The sequence below is a fragment of the Limulus polyphemus genome, unplaced genomic scaffold (genome assembly GCF_000517525.1).
Source record: "Limulus polyphemus unplaced genomic scaffold, Limulus_polyphemus-2.1.2 Scaffold152, whole genome shotgun sequence".
NCBI lineage: Eukaryota > Metazoa > Arthropoda > Merostomata > Xiphosura > Limulidae > Limulus > Limulus polyphemus.
In genome coordinates, this window is record NW_013665762.1 from 321488 (window position 1) to 338409 (window position 16922).

General features: G+C 36.2%; 1 protein-coding gene across 1 annotated transcript in view; it reads right to left on the reverse strand.

Moving 5' to 3' along the window:
- Positions 1–16922, reverse strand: part of LOC106476069 (glypican-6-like) — an 88603-nt gene that overhangs the window by 40893 nt on the left and 30788 nt on the right. The window contains exon 2 of the mRNA XM_013936745.2: positions 2360–2518. Coding sequence (XP_013792199.1) covers positions 2360–2518 — 159 coding nt within the window. The remainder of the gene's footprint in view (positions 1–2359; positions 2519–16922) is intronic.

Genomic DNA, 16922 nt, shown 5'->3' on the forward strand with positions numbered 1-16922 from the left:
AACCGTCACATTATAACGCCCCCTCGGCTGAAAGGGCGAGCATGTTTGGTGTGACGGGATTCGAACCCGCGACCCGCAGATTGCGAGTCGAGTACCCTAACCACCTGGCCATGCCGGGCCCTTTAATGTTTGAACTACTATTTTGCACTTTTTCAGTTCAATGATCATTGCCGATATAATGCAAATATAATTTCTTTAATCAAGATACGAGCGGTAATTAGTAGGCATACTTATTTACGTGCTCTAAATGTAAATCAATGAAATTTTTTACCTTTGTGAAAACCTCGGGGCCGAGACCTTTCGTTTAGCATCACTTAGAAGTTGGTTAGTCCAGCAGTTTAGAAATAGGAGTGTTCGGGACAACCCCGGTTCCTCAAAGGGTGGAGTGAACATTTGTTTACCTTTTACAAACCTCCTCGAGACTGAGACGATTCGTTTGGTAACATTTGGAAGTCGGTGCGACCAACGGTTTAGGAGGAGTTACGTAACACAATGACACACACACACACACACACACACACAATGAATCTTAATATCTATTATTTAAACTGTCCATTTGTCATTTAACACATCTGTTCAATGGTGGAAACATAGTTAACATCATAGTGTTGCTTCGCCTATATTCTGGGCCAGCTTTGCTAAAGTCAAAAGTTTAGAGTAACGTTGTAACAGATGTTTCATTCCGTTAACACTTACACGAATAAAATACTATTTAGAAAAAAAAACAGAAGTTGCAAACACATACTAGAAAAACCGAATTCAGTCTTATATAGTAAGCTAGATTCCAGATAGTAAGAGTCATCTCTGAACGTACTTATGGTTGGTTAAAAGTAAAAAAGTTTGTCAAAAAACAAACAGTCCCATTCACAACAACATCTGAGGCAATTCGACAAGGTCGTAGTTCCTCAAGTCGTGTACCGGATGTCATTAAGAACTAACGGCTCATGTCAGTACAGAATAAACGGTTGAGAGGAATATTTGAGCACGAACATTTAGAAAGTAAATGAACAATTTAGTATACATGTGACCATTTAGATTTTGCCATAAGTTCATGTTCGTAAATGTTAAAAATTATTTTTGCGGCTAATTTAATAGTCCAGTACAGCTTTGTCTACTGTTAGCCACAACACCACATTTTTGTCTTGATACAAACACAAAAGAACAGATTGTTTTTTGTTTTGTTTTTTATAAACTGGATATGAGCCGGGCGTGGCTAGTGATTTGCGTGCTGGGGTACGGAACGAAAGGTTCCAGGTTCGAGTCGTAATATCCCACTGAACACGCTCCGCACTTTAAACTGTGGAAGCGTTACAACCGTTCCATTTGATTCTGCGATACGGTTAAGAATTTTATCTACTTACTTGTTGCCCTCCCTCTGGTGAGCATTTCTGAACCACAGATGACTATGCCTCAATCTAGGAAACTCTTCGCCGAGTTTTACTTTCTGACGAAGATGAGTAGAAGCATGTGTATTTAACGCCGAGAATTTCTTATTTAGTTCCTGGGATTAATGGCACAAGTGTATAACAATAATACAAATTCTGAATTCATTTCCAGTTAGTGCTACGTCATAACAAGCTCTAAATATTCGTGTAAAGTAAAATTACATATCGTGCAAGAAATGAATTTTTTTTTTTTTTCAGCTACACAAAGGTCTATCTGCGCATGCCTGTCCTTAATGTTCAGCTGGTAGACTATAGAAAGGAAAATCAATTGGGCATAAGCACTAACCGCTAACTCTCGGGCTACACCTGTCTGACCCATTTGTGGGATTTGACCGTGAGTCTTATAGCGAGTGAACCCACGGCCCCAAACTGCGGAGTACGATTTTGCGGGCAACGGGACACGAATCTTGAATCATCTGATTTACATTCCAGGTACGCTAACCTCTACGTCAATAATGAATATGAGCCTTAAAAACAATGTGATATTAATCTTGAACATATAAAACGATACAGTCCTAGGGTTGGAACGTGCTTAAAACTAACTTTACAGATTAAAATTAAACAATAAAAAATATAAAAGTAAATAGCAGGAAGCGTTATAAAAATATTTGATAAAAAGAAAGAATAAAAAGTTCAAGTATTACAAAAAAAATTCAAACAGGTCAAACTCCAATAAAATAAAACAGCAAAAAGAATTAAACACTTAAATAAAATAATACACGGAGCTCTAAAGATTATATATAAAACACAGAAGTTTATTAAGATAGCCTAACATCTCCAGGACAAAGTTACAACAATATACGTATAAGCAGTTCATGATGTTACTGCTCAAATACTTTCATTCTTCTTTATCCCGATACCTTTATTCAAGCATCCATTAAAACAGAAAGATTATGAAAATATTAGTTACTTACTATCAAACTTCGATGTCTTGGACGCGAAAAGATTTTTCAAGGAGCCAATAGAATCCCTTAGAAGTTTGTCAAACTCCACGCGACTGTGTGTGCTCAGCTTGTGTTCCATCTGTTTTGTGCAACATGTATGACTCCGGTCACAGATACGGAGATGATCACCTGTAACACAAAACAACACTTTTATCTAAATAAAACAGAGCGAAATCATTTCCCAAATAAAAAATTCAGAGTAACCAGACTCTACCTAAAGTTTGGTTTGGTTGTTGTTAAGCACAGAGCTACACAATGGGCATCATGGGTATCGAAACCAGTTTTTAGCGTTATAAGCCTTCAGACTTACCACATTTGAGTCACATTTGGGCCATCTAAAGACAGACCCAAATTGTTATCTAAACACAAAATCAGAGAATATATCTAAAGACGGGTCCAAGTTATTATATAAACATAAAATCAGACTATATCTAAATACTGATCCAAATTATTATGTAAACACAGGTTCAGACCCAAGATAGACCCAAATTATTATTTAAAACAAAATAGGTTATTTAAAGACAAAGCTCGACTTTACAGAAATAATAGAAACAAGGTAAACAAGATCCAAGCTAAAATCTGAAGACAGACTGTTATTTCATGAAGAACCATACATTGTAATTTTAGGGCAGAATCGTGTTGTTTTTTTGTTTTTTTTCAAGGTAAAACTATATTTTTGTTGTTTACTTTAGGGCAGATCAAGGTGTTACGACATCGAGGTCACGTGGCTAGTATCACGCCACGTCGTTCTCGAACATTCAGTCATTTCCTTAAATCTCGTGATCCTTCTAGATATAGTGTACTCTTGTATATACATAAGACCGGCCACGAAGCGACGGGGAGGTAATGAGTAATTGAATGTATGCGGACAGAATATTGTTGGCCACGTGAGACGTGAGTTGAAATTAAGTGTATCGTAAAGTTGTATTCGGAAAGAATAAACGAGTTTTATTTAAGAAAGGACTTGTGTCGCTAAAGTTTCGTCGGGACGAATTTACGGGAAATTAACGAACGAACGGAGACGTAACAAAGGCTATTGTTTTCATACAATAATCTACTTAATGTTGACATTTTGACCGCTACTGTGTCAATTCTGTGAGTTTTGTCGCAGATTTGCCCCCTCATTCCGACCAAGATTCGCGAATAGGCCGCAAGATTCATTCATTTTCTACAGTTTTGGTTACGTCTAAATGTATTTACTTTTATTAATTGTTTCGATCTATTGCCGCAATAATATTAAAAAATGACCTATGACTGTTCAGACATCAGTAGCTACATCCATAACTTTACGTCAAGTCTAGAGACGTATCAACTCTTAATTACGTTGCTGAGACAACACATATTTGAAGCCATCATTATAACAATGCTTTTCATGGCAAAACAATTTATTCCATTAATGATCAATATACACTTGACAACAAAACCCATACTACCCGATAGAACTAGTTCCGTACTCATCTTTAAACAGGGATGTTTCTCATCGGAGGGTTCTATAATTTCAGATAAGGGAGGGAAAGATGTTTTGGTGTTTCTCTTTGTATGTTTAAACTAGTTGAAAAAACTAAACAATCCGAGCCACTTTTTTTCAGAATGAAAGTGTAAAAATGTGGTTTGTACACATTCTTAAACGATAATCAGTGGTATATAACTCACATTTATTTACTTTTACATTCACTATGCGCATAAATATAAACTCGGGGAAAGATTGGGAATCTGCAAAATCACAGAAAATGCAAGATAAACAAGACAGATGGTTTGGACATGCAGTAAGAAGTGAAGAAGCACGTGCGGTGAGAAGAACAGTGGAAATGCCAGTGGAGGGACGAAGAAGTAGAGAAAGACAGAGAATACGATGAAGAGACGTAGAGAACAGGGATATGAGGGAGGGACAGAGAATACGATAGAAGAGATAGTGAACAGGGATGTAAGAGAGGGACAGATAATACGATGAAAAGACGTAGAGAACAGGGATATGAGGAAGGGACAGAGAATACGATGAAGAGAGGTAGTGAACAGAGACGAGGGAGGGACAGATAATACGATGAAGAGACGTAGTGAACAGGGATTGAAGTCCCTGTTCACTACGTCTCTTCATCGTATTATCTGTCCCTCCCGAGGGAGGTCGGGTTTAACTACAAATGATGCATGTAATCTATGAAGACCCGAGTGGCTGACCCCATACCAGAAAGGGATTAAGGTTGTAAGAAGAAATGCATAAATATAAACATGTCTATAAACATTAGGATGCAGATGGTCAAGCCATCACGCTCTACATACTAGACTATAAATTATCTTTTTTGTTTCAACACTGTATAATCTTGCATTATACAACTCTCACTGCATATATTTTCGTGGCCGACAGTGTTTCTTATTTCCATACTGTTCCATACGTCGTCATAAACTTTATATCTACTTACCGAATAAGCTATAATTTATCGATACCTATTTCAGCATATGATTGTTATCTTCATAAAGCGACATTCAATCATAAACCGATTTCTTAAGTGCCAAACCTTTTTTTCTTTCCCCCTTTTTTACGCCAGAAGGTACAAATCATTTAAACAGTTTAACGTGAACTGTCGAAACAACTTTTAAAAGGAAATAATAAATTACGTTATTAAACAACCGCCACCATTATCACTGCTGCATAAGGTTCTTCATTTTCAAATCGAAGCCTCGGGGCGCATTATATGATCATCTTGTTTATATTTTACGAGGGGCAGGAATGTGAATTCAACATGGCAAGCGTGCTTAGCCCCATTTCAAGCAACCGGCACCATAAATCATCCTCACTATTTTGAGATCTTGACACATCCTCACAAAATGATGCCCTAAAGGTTGCGATTCGCTCCTGATATTGAACAGTATTCTATGCACTTTTTTGACGCACTGCTAAACACCTTATTGAATATGAGGAACAATTAAATAAAAATAATGGAAATAGAAGAGTCGGAAACAATACAAGATGACGGCTTGTCCTGCTTTGTATAAAGGAAATCAGATATGGAATACTTTGAAGACACTTTCCAATAACCTTATATACATAATTATATAATTAAATTGTATAAACAGGTTATTTTAACGGAAGATTCGATGATTAATGAAAAACAATGTCTAGTACATACAAAAAAAATCCATAATTCAAGAAGAAACATATGACAGTATTCACATTTCATAGAAAAGTCTTGGGAGCCTTTCCAGACTGTCGAGTAACGAAATGTATCAATAATTCCATACACGAGTCAAGCAACAAAGAAGTATATGACTCTTGTGTCTGCATGGAAACATAACTGGAAGATAACTCGAGAGAGTGTCCCTTCTAAGTAAGACTCAGTAGGTTTTTCTTTTTTCTTTTTTAATATTACGTTTCTCCATCCAAAGGTCAAACATTATCAATGAATAAACTTGTGAAAAAGAATATTCATAGCATAATATTATGTAATTAAACAGTTGTTTATCTGCATTCTGTCCACCGCAGGGAATCGAACCCCAGATTTTAGCGTTCTAAGTCCGTAAACTGACTCTGACCCATCGAGGGATGCAGCTAAATGACTAACAGTTATAAATGAAACATTTAAAAGTATTTGATTTTGAGAAAGAGTGGCTTTAAAAAAAAAAAAAGAAAAACGATAAGATTTTGGCTTATTTGCAAATTGGATAATATTTCAACACATGCTAGCTAAAGTTCAGTGAAATGGAGTATTTACAGTGCTAGAGACATACCTATCCATATACTGAAATAATATTCAGCGTGAATATACTCAAAGCTCGGCGCGCTCTTGATTCTGGAAAATAAGCCTCAACCATTGTTTTGAAATGACAACAACGATTCCAGCATGAGAAACAATAAGATAAGAATTTCTCGACGTTTAACTAGATTTTAGTACCTGAAGATAAGCTAGTCTATTAAGGGTGACACGTAGTTGTATTCGGAACAATAGGTATGGACGAAACGAGGCCAACCCACAACGGAGCCACCCAGGCAAAGAGGGAGTGATGGGGGGGGGGTGACTGATGAACAGAGACAAAGAAGGATTCTTGGTGGAAAATGACTTTATACTGAGTTTGAAATGGATGTTAATGTCTGAGGTCAACGGCTAATGCAACGTATCTTCACGAGCAATGTGACAATTGGAAAATAAACATGATCGACGAGGAAACGGGACGTACAGAAACCTACGACTTGACTGATGTAACAGTTTGTATGTTTGGAATTAAGCACAAAGCTGCACAATGAGCTATCTGTGATCTGCCCATCACGGGTATCGAAACCCGGTTTCTGGCGTTGTAAGTCCGCAGACATGCCTCTGTGCCACTGGGGGGCCTGATGTAACAGTTCACAAAATTTAATCATAACTTTTTTTTCTGTATTACTTATACGTAGAGCTACAACAAAGGGTACATTTTACCCTTCCAAAGTTTGGAACATAATACCAAAGAAAGTTCGAACCTTCGTTTGTACTAATTTGCACAATATATTAATGACGTCACCGCAGCGGCTTGTTTATATACGAAATCCCTATTTTACGCATAATCCAAGAAATAAAACACTCACATATAGTTTTAAGATACATTATGCAGAACAGTAATTATGTTGTTATATTTTAGATTACGTTAAAAATGCGTGCTACTTAAACTCACGCATACAATAAGTTTGTATTAAGAACACGTTCGTGTAGCCAATTACAAGAACTGCAGCTGACTCAGACAAACCAAGTCTTTATTTACCGGTCACCGTTCGAAACCTAATGCCCCCAAGTGGCACAACGGTATGCCTGCGGACTTACAACACTAGAAACCGGGTTTCGATACCCGTGGTAGTTAGAGCACATATAGCCCATTCTGTAGCTTTGTGCTTAAATACAAAATAAACAAACGAATAAAAATTAATACAGGTATCCCTAGATTTACGAAAGGGATACGTTCTTGGAGAACGTAACCTATAAAGGAAAAATGCAAATCGAAAACGCTTTTCCCATTATTTAAAGGTAAAAAATAGGGATGCGTTCCTGATCCAAATTTTTTATCCATACTAACGTTACACTTTCTTCCACTATGACGTAAGAAAAATATTGTTTTACAATTAACACAAACAAAAACCTGAAAGAAAAAGACATTTTCATTAATAAAACATAAAATGTAGTGTACTGCGCTCGTGAAGAAGTAGTAGCTGCTTTACTAAATAAATGTTTAACGTAGAAGTCTAAGTTCAAGGGAGGTCCAGTTAAATCTACACTTTGATCAACGTCTGTTATTTGGTTATAGAAGTTTCGGAGAATTCCACTCCTCGTCAGTAATCCTGAACACAAGTTAACGAAACAGAGATAAGCTGGACCTATATCATAGTGAAAAGTATCAAACAAACTGTTGGTGTGAACGTGCTTTGTTATCACTGTGAGAAAACCTATACAGTGGATAGAAACTATAAAACACGTTTACACCAAGAATATGTTTGATACTTTTCATTATGATATAGATCCAGCTTATTTCTCTTTGGTTAACTTGTGTTCAGGGTTACTGATGAGGCGTGGAATTCTTCGAAACTAATATAACCCAATAATACACGTTAATAAAAGTGTAGATTGAATTAGACCTCCCTTGAACTTAGACTTCGAGATTAAACAATTTTCAGAATACTAAGTTTATTTATTATATCTGCTATTGTGCGGCTATATAATGTGAAGAACTGAATAATGGCCAATGACACTTTTTTTCTCCACTTCACCTATCCAGTGTATAGTTTTTCTCATAGTGACTGTAAAGCACGTTTACACCAACAGTATGTGTAGCAGTTGCTTTCCTTGTCGTGGTGACGTGAGTAGTGGTTGCTGTTTGCAATTTCGTCCATAGTGCTCTACTGGATTTAAATTACGTAGTAGTGAAAAATAGCTTAGTAACTAAGGGTATTTCAGTATTATAACAGAGAAAAATAGGTTTTTAGCTATTTGAATTTCGTAATAGAGAAAAACTGTTTCGTAACGGGCAAATGTTTCTTACGACTTTTACGTAGATTTTCGTTATTGCAAAAAATGCGAACGCAAATTGAAAAACAGGCCCATAAAAGTTAATTACGTTACAGCGTAAAAACGTAAACCGAACGTTCGTAAATCGAGGGATACCTGTAACAGTATGAACTTAAAAGTTGTTGCTTAATAAATAAACGGCAAAACAGAACAGAAGTAATAGCAGTTAGGCTTCAAACCTTTAACTATAAGAACAATATATGTATAAACCTTATAGAATTAAGTATGTATTTCAGTGAATCTATGTGGCTGCTACATGTTATATGTCTTAATAAATAAACAGCAAAACAGAACAGAAGTAATAGCAGTTAGGCTTCAAACCTTTAACTATAACAACAATATATGTATAAACCTTATAGAATTAAGTATGTATTTCATTGAATCTATGTGGCTGCTACACGTTATTCCCGGAACTTGATCACAATGCTTTGCCCCAAAGCACAGCGGCAACACCAATCGGTGCTGGCTTGGTTGTTGTTGTTAAGCGCCAAGCTATACAATGGGTTATCTGTGCTCTGCTCACGATGGGTATCGAAACCCGTTTTTTAGCGTCGTAAGCCTGCAGACCTAACCTGTACGTGTTGCAACACGATGTTACTTTTTTTAATATAACTTGTTTGAACTAACTGACATTATATAAACTCAAAGATAAACTTCTTACATGTGAATGTATTAAAAAGTTTCTGTAAACGAAAAATAAAATGGCTGCATGAATGTCATGTGATGAACCTTCTAAGGTTTAGAACTACCTTCAATACCTAGATAGTGAACGAACCTTCGGATTCACAATTATTATACGTAAATATTTTTTTATTAAAAAAATGGTAAAAGAGACTGTTCAGAGATTTAACAATAGAACGATCAGATATACCAAAGGCAGGAGCTCGACAGGCTTTAACAACATTCAAACCAGTTCTGGTACTAAGTCTAGTATGTAATAATTATGTCTACTATATAATAAGCCAGGCGTCGACGAATATTTCCATATCTAGGAGACAGGTGTGCCTATCCTAACTTCACTACTGTTTGTACCGGGAAATGGGGGATAGGTATATTTATTTACTTTCACAGCAACGATTGCATGCTAACGATCACATGATATCAACAACCACTTGATAGTATCGCCTGTACTAACTGCCTTTGGTCCCGTATGAGTCTAAATACGCGTAATGATTGGTTGAATTGTGAGAAAGAAGAAAAAGAAAATAGCGCGAAATTAGTAACATGTTGTGCAACTGTATTGCTTCATTCCTGAAAAAACATGAAGTGCTGAATCCACTGTTAAAATCCTAGAAACAAAGTTCGATTTAGGACTCAAAGAATGTGAAAATACTTCCCGACTTCTAAGAGTCCAGAACTGTTCTAGATTCGAGTTCTATTTAACACAACCCTACACACGAATAAAATGGTAGAAAATACTAGGTGCTACGATGAAATCTTTAGTCGCCATGGCGATCTGGCGCCCGGGATTTGTCGCAGCCTATAATAAGCAGTTAATAAAACATCGTGCACGACATATCCACGACCTGTAATTGTAAGTAATTGTTAAGCAATAACATTTAATGTAAATATCTTCTTTCGATAGTTTAAAAATGTTATGTTATTTTTAAAAATAGATACTTGTTGACACTCCTGTATGGCATCTTATGCGGCACGTGGCTCAAACATACGAGTCAGAGACCTCACAAAGATGGAGATATAATTATTCCTAAGGTACAACTCGTAAATAAAGAGTGGGCAACCAGTCAGCATCATTCGCCGCCTATGCTGAAATCCTTAATCGAATAGCGAAACTGAATGTTTCGGCTATAAGGCTCCCAGAGATGAGAGAGCGCTAACCACAAGGCCACGCACAGCCCTGTATTTATCTATTTGAAAAGCGAGATTAAAGCTAGCTTAATCGAAATTATCAGTAAAGCTTTAAAAAGGATCACAATCATCCCAACACAGGCAGAAGCGGTACTTTTAGGAGTGTCTAGCAGAGTTTAGATTAACAATTCTAGGATACTCCTGTTAGAAAGTAGGAATGTCCTCGTGAAATATGACATTCTCATTTTCACGTTCAGTTTCACTCATTCTATAAACACATAAGAAACCCGAATAATTTACAAAAGTTGTAACTTAATTACTATAAACTAGCGTTATTTCTCATTGTCGAATCAATACGTATCAAGCCATAGGGGCCATAATGATTGGTTCAACGCATTGCCAAACAAGCCCATGATAACACATTTTCAATCACATGATGTCTCTACAACGTATTATGGTTCTGTAAATCGGTAGCCCACGGGGTCATAACATACTGACTCAATGCGTTGTCGGAACAGCCAGTAAGAATGTTGTAATTCTTGCTAGGAGTCATATTTTTAAGAATATTATCTATTGAAACCAATTATTCAGTTAATCAAGAATAGTGAAGAAACATCCTCATGACAAGCAGTCACACCATATAGCCCAAAGCCAAAGTTGTAATGGGCACTGTGGGACTCATTATGCCTACAAAAGGGTTTGTTATGTTGGAAATAGGAAGATACCAATGAACAGAAACAACTACAGTTGGTACTTCCACAGTCTTTTCATTCCAAAGCACTTCATCCTCTCCATAATCTTCCAAAAACCACTTAGGTATTAAGAAGATAGTGAAGCAAATAAGAAAGTGCTTTTATTGAGTTGTATGCCGAAGATCTGTTGAGAATTGAAGTAAATCATATGGACTATGTTGTGAGCAAAAAAATCCACTTGAGAGGGCTGTTGTTAATGTCCTTGTTGGTCCTCTGCTACTGAGTAACAGTATGAATTGATGCATCATGGTTGTGATGAACTATTTCACCAAACGGCCAGAAGCATGTATTGTTTCTAACCAGGAAGCAGAAACTATAGCAAAGAAATCTGCCAACGAATTCATTTCATGACTTGGAATACCTATGGAACTACACTCAGATCAGGAATAAAACTTACAACCAGCTTTGTTTGTAGAAATGTATTAGATCCTTGAAATGAAAAATACTACGATAACAAACATTCATCCATCTTCTGAGAGATACAACCGTAAACTTTTAAACCAATTAGCCAATTATGTGGATAAACATTAGATAACATTGAATCGAGATCTTCCACTGCTACTTATGAGTTATGGAACAGCAGTACCAATGTTTGGTAGAGAACATAAGCTGCCATTGGACATTCTTTACTCGCATCCAGTGGACGGTTACTCAGCAGACTCTTGCAGGAACATCATTGGTATCATACACGACTTTACTCGGGAAAGTCTTAAATCAGACAAAGATACAATAAAAAGTCGCTGTGATGTTAATGCTAATAAGGCTCAATTGCATCAATATGACATAATATGACTGCACAATCCCCGCTATAAGAAAATACAAACTCCACAGTTAAGCAGTTGTTGGGAAGGGCCATATCTTGTACTGAAAAAAATAAATGATATGATTTTACAGAATCTAGAAGATGGTCCATGCCAAAGGTCATCCATGGTGATTGTCGTTAGAAGTATATCAGTGGAAATTCAACCTGCTTAAGAGCCCAGGGTTCCTGTCGAGAGCACTTCCAGAGGATCAACAATAAGCCACCAACGGATTCACTGGACATCTACCTAAAGATACCCCCTCCCCAGTAATAGGACAGCAGGTGACGATAAGGGACAAAAGGTTATCCCATCTGCATGCCATAAACCCTTAAAACAATAAAAACACCCAAAAAACTTAGTGAAATGACTCTTTAGTTTGTTGTTTATTTGTGTATTACGATTGTTCAAGAGACGTCAAATCCAGGAAGGGGCAGTGTTTTAAGCTATATTTTCCATGTTTTTAACTAGATGTGTGTTAGAGAGGGATCGGCATTTCACTGACGTTACGATTTAAAAATGTAGTGCGGTGTAGAAGAAGGGGTACGATGTAAAGATAAGAGTCAGAGAGTATTGAATGAGTTAGTTCTGCGATTCAATTCAGTTCAGTGTTAGAAAACTTATTTCAGTGATAGCAGCGAACATTATCACGCCCATTCTTCTATTCAGTTAGCGTTTTCTTTTATTAATCGACCAAAGCTAATAAAGTTAAGGAGTTTATGTTGAAAAGTATATATGTGAAATTATGACTACACGTGAACATTACTGAAGAAATAAATTATTATCGTTACGATAGAACACGTTATAACAATATCATATTTAAAAAACCTAACTTATCGAACAAATGCTATCACAAGAGGCTTTTTTTTCTTCTTATTTCAGGCACAAACTACTAATTTGCAGGTTCTTCTAAGATTCATCCTAGTTCTTACAAAATTACATCTTTTATTTATTAGCCCTTACTTAAATTACCGGCAACTGAAATCTTCAAGCCTAAAAAACAAACAAAAAACGTTATCACGAACGCAATTCAATCTTCAATCATGGTAATGAAAAACAAAAAATCATTTGTAATTAATTAAGAGCTAGTCTGAACCACCTAGGCTTATTCTGAATACAGTTTCTCCTCAAATTCTCTCGGGCACGCCTCCTGCAATTAGTATAAATACAAAGTCGTCACTAGGGAGAGTATAAAAAAAGAAAATAATTAAAACTTCGCATTTAGTGAAATTGCATGCGACAGGTAAAAGTAATTGTGAAACCAGATTATAAACCAATTATAATTAATTGGTACATTAAGTAATAGTTAACTGATAGTCAAAACATAATTACAAAAGCTATCTATACCTTTTTAGATTACAAGCTAATTGTCAATAAGTATTTCCGAATGCAAGTATAGAAAAGCGTATAGCAATACGTCAACCACACTATATCTAGTAAAACTAATTCTCAGAATAATCAATGAATTAACGCTTCAGTTAATTATCATCATAGTATTGGTTAACAGCATGTGTTAAAAACTGGTTAACCCTCAACTGGAAGGGTAAAATATTTGTTTCATACGTGGTAGGGTGGGTCAAAATGACCCCATGTGTAATAAAATTCAAAAATGTTATTTTTATAATACGGTGAGGTCAGAATGAACGATAAACGATTACAGCGATAAAAAAAGAAAACTACAACAGCACATCCACTGTGCTCAATACTCAAGAACTGATTGAGGATAAAGTACGGAAAATGTCAGGTAGAGAGCAGCACTACCTGAGTTGGGATATTGACTTGAAAAATCGACGTGAGTCATTCTTACCCCACCCTACCAGTTCATGGTTAATAATGGTGGTTTGAGTCAGTTAGTTTTGTGTCGAGTGCGGTCCAGTTGTTAACATGCTGCATTATGGAGCTGAGGATCCGTGGTTTGCGTCTCATTACCAATTTTCTTAAACATAATAATAATAACAGCAGCCCAAGAGTTGGGGACAGCTAGCGTGTAGATTTGCGCGAAATCAAACAAACAATGAATGAGATATAGTGTCCCCAGTCAACGAGCCATTTACGGGTTATTATAAAGTCGCTTCTTGGGGTTTTTAACGAAGACACGCATAAAACAGGGTGTGTGAGTCACGTGGTAACGCTGCAAGGTGAATCTGAAAATTTCAATGGCGAGGATAATTTTAGACGCCCAACACCAATGGTCTGAAGAAATTAATGACAGTGTGAATTTAGTGAACAAGCTGAAAAACTTGCAGTGTATACTTTGCTAAAATCTATCGTTACAAAAAAAAGCACAGGAACAAAAACCAAAAGGAAGAACAATACAAGAAAGACCAGCTACCAATACATAAATGTCATACCTACAAAGACGTCTCTTTAAATGCAAGTAACTGTAAATTATAAGAGGAGTAAGCTCCGTGTATAATAGCATAGGGTTTGCTTCAAGAAAAGCCCTTTAGTATCTATATGGTCGAATTCAAATGCCATGAAGATTACTTATATGTTTGGTCAGAATCAAATGTCTTAAAGATTACTTGCAAGTCTGATCAAGTTCAAATATCGTGAAGATTACTTACAGGTCCAGTCAGGATCAAATATCGTGAAGATTACTTACAGGTCCAGTCAGGATCAAATATCGTGAAGATTACTTACAGGTCCAGTCAGGATCAAATATCGTGAAGATTACTTACAGGTCTTGTGAGGATCAAATATCGTGAAGATTACTTACAGGTCTAGTCAGGATCAAATATCGTGAAGATTACTTACAGGTCTAGTCAGGATCAAACATCGTGAAAATTACTTAAAAGTCTGGTCAGATTCAAATGCAATTTTACTTGATATATCGATAGTTGTTGTCGAACTACACAACAGGCTATCTGTACTTTGTCCATCGTGGGGACCCGAAACTCGGATTTTAGCATCGTAAGTTCATACACTTACCAGTGCCTTACTGGTGGACTATAGAATTGTTAAATTTTAATCTCAGTTAAGCCAAATAGTGTTATTACATACAGTAACAATGAATAAATAAATAAATTCTAAGAACCTATGGGTGAAAGCAAAGGATAATGTGTTAAAATATGTCAACCACACTACATCTGACGACGAAGCCTTTCCCTAAATACCAGAACTCATCTGGCCGGCGGGGATACGACCGATATAATAGTGGTCCATGCGCTGTATGTAAATCACCAATTTTCAGGAACGACTGTTATGTTGTGAACCACATTAAGCATGTGAATTGTAATTATCATTAATTATATTTAAGTCGTTTACAAATGTGATATTCATGGTAAGGACGTATAGCATAACATAATTATTATTTTTACATATCTTTAAAATCGATCATTTATTCATATCTATTATTATTATTATTTAATTAACTTGACTATCATTCGCAAGAACTGGCGAACCAGCAAATGTTATAACTGAAGTATTTGAATTAATCAAAATTATTTTAATAGGGAAACTCCATCGATTGCATCCATTTGCCCAAAATTTACTCTGTTGCAAGTTGGAAATCCTACTTGAATTACACTCTAACTACTTCCAACTTATAAACTGATTGTGAAACATGATACTGTCGTAGAAAGGAATTATTTATGAGTGTTTGTTTGTTTGAAATTAAGCACAATGGGCTATCTGTGCTCTGCTCACCACAGGTATCGAAACCCGGTTTCTAGCGTTGTAAGTCCGCAGACATGCCGCTGTGCCACTGGGGAGCATTTATGAGTGTAACGACTTGTAAGATTTGTTAGTTAATTGAAACTCATAAGAAACTCACCTTATGAATTCACACTACATATTATCTGTGCGAGCCATAAAGTTGTATTAAATATTCTACATAAAAAAAAATAAGCAAATTACCACTACTTCAACTCAACCGACATACTTTCCGAGAACAGATGTTGCGACAGTACGGCTTAGTGGGACAAATTTTCATGGAAACGCTTGTTAGAGAGAGAGATTTGGTTTGGAAAGATTTGTAAAAAAAGTTTGTACCTGACTTCAAAGCTTTCAAATAAGATATGTGAAGTAATGTCATTAACAGTTGAAATCAATTTTAAAAATTTAAAAGTTTGACAGTAAAACAGAACACTTTTTTTTATTGTTAAGCACAAAGCAAAAATAGACCATCTGTGCTGTGGCCATCGCAGGAATTGAACTCCGAATGTTGGCGTTATAAGCCCTAGAGCTCACTTCTGAGATGCCTAGCGCGGCGCAGTGGTTTGCGTGTCAAACTGTTTGATAGTATGAAAAGTGCATAAGGAAATCAATGAAAGGATTTTGTTTTCGAGGCTCTTTTTTTGTTGTTGTTGTTGTTCGTTTTAAACTGTAACAGTTACAGTCGTAATTAGCTCTTTTTTGCATAAAATAGTTGCGTGGCTTCTGCCGGAACTAATCAGTGCTACACCTGTCATTGCCGTGATTTAGATATGTAATTATGAACTTGAGCAACCGTTACGTTTGAAGTTGTCAATAGAGAGCGCAAATATTTAAATTATAGGCAAACTACTTGTTATCAAACATATAAAGCAAAATACTTTTATCATTAACAATAAAACAACTAGCATTTCAAGTAAAAATAAGTATATTATTAACAAAGACCGGTCTGTTTGTTTGTTTCAGCGCAAAAGCTACACATCAGGCTATCTATCTGTATACCGCGAGAAATCGAGCCCCGGATTGAGAATTGCAAGTCCTTGAATATGTGTATTAACAATGACAGATTTGTTTGTCTGTTGTAGTGCAAAAGCTACACATCAGGCTATCTATCTGTATACCGCGAGAAATCGAGCCCCGGATTGAGAATTGCAAGTCCTTGAATATGTGTATTAACAATGACAGATTTGTTTGTCTGTTGTAGTGCAAAAGCTACACATCGGGCTATCTATCTGTATACCGCGAGAAATCGAGCCCTGGATTGAGAATTTTAAGTCCTTAGATTTATTATTAACAATAAAACAACTAGTATTTCAAGTAAAAATAAGTATATTATTAACAAAGACCGGTCTGTTTGTTTGTTTCAACGCAAAAGCTACACATCGGGCTATCTATCTGTATACCGTGAGAAATCGAGCCCTGGATTGAGAATTTTAAGTCCTTAGATTTATTATTAACAATAAAACAACTAGTATTTCAAGTAAAAATAAGTATA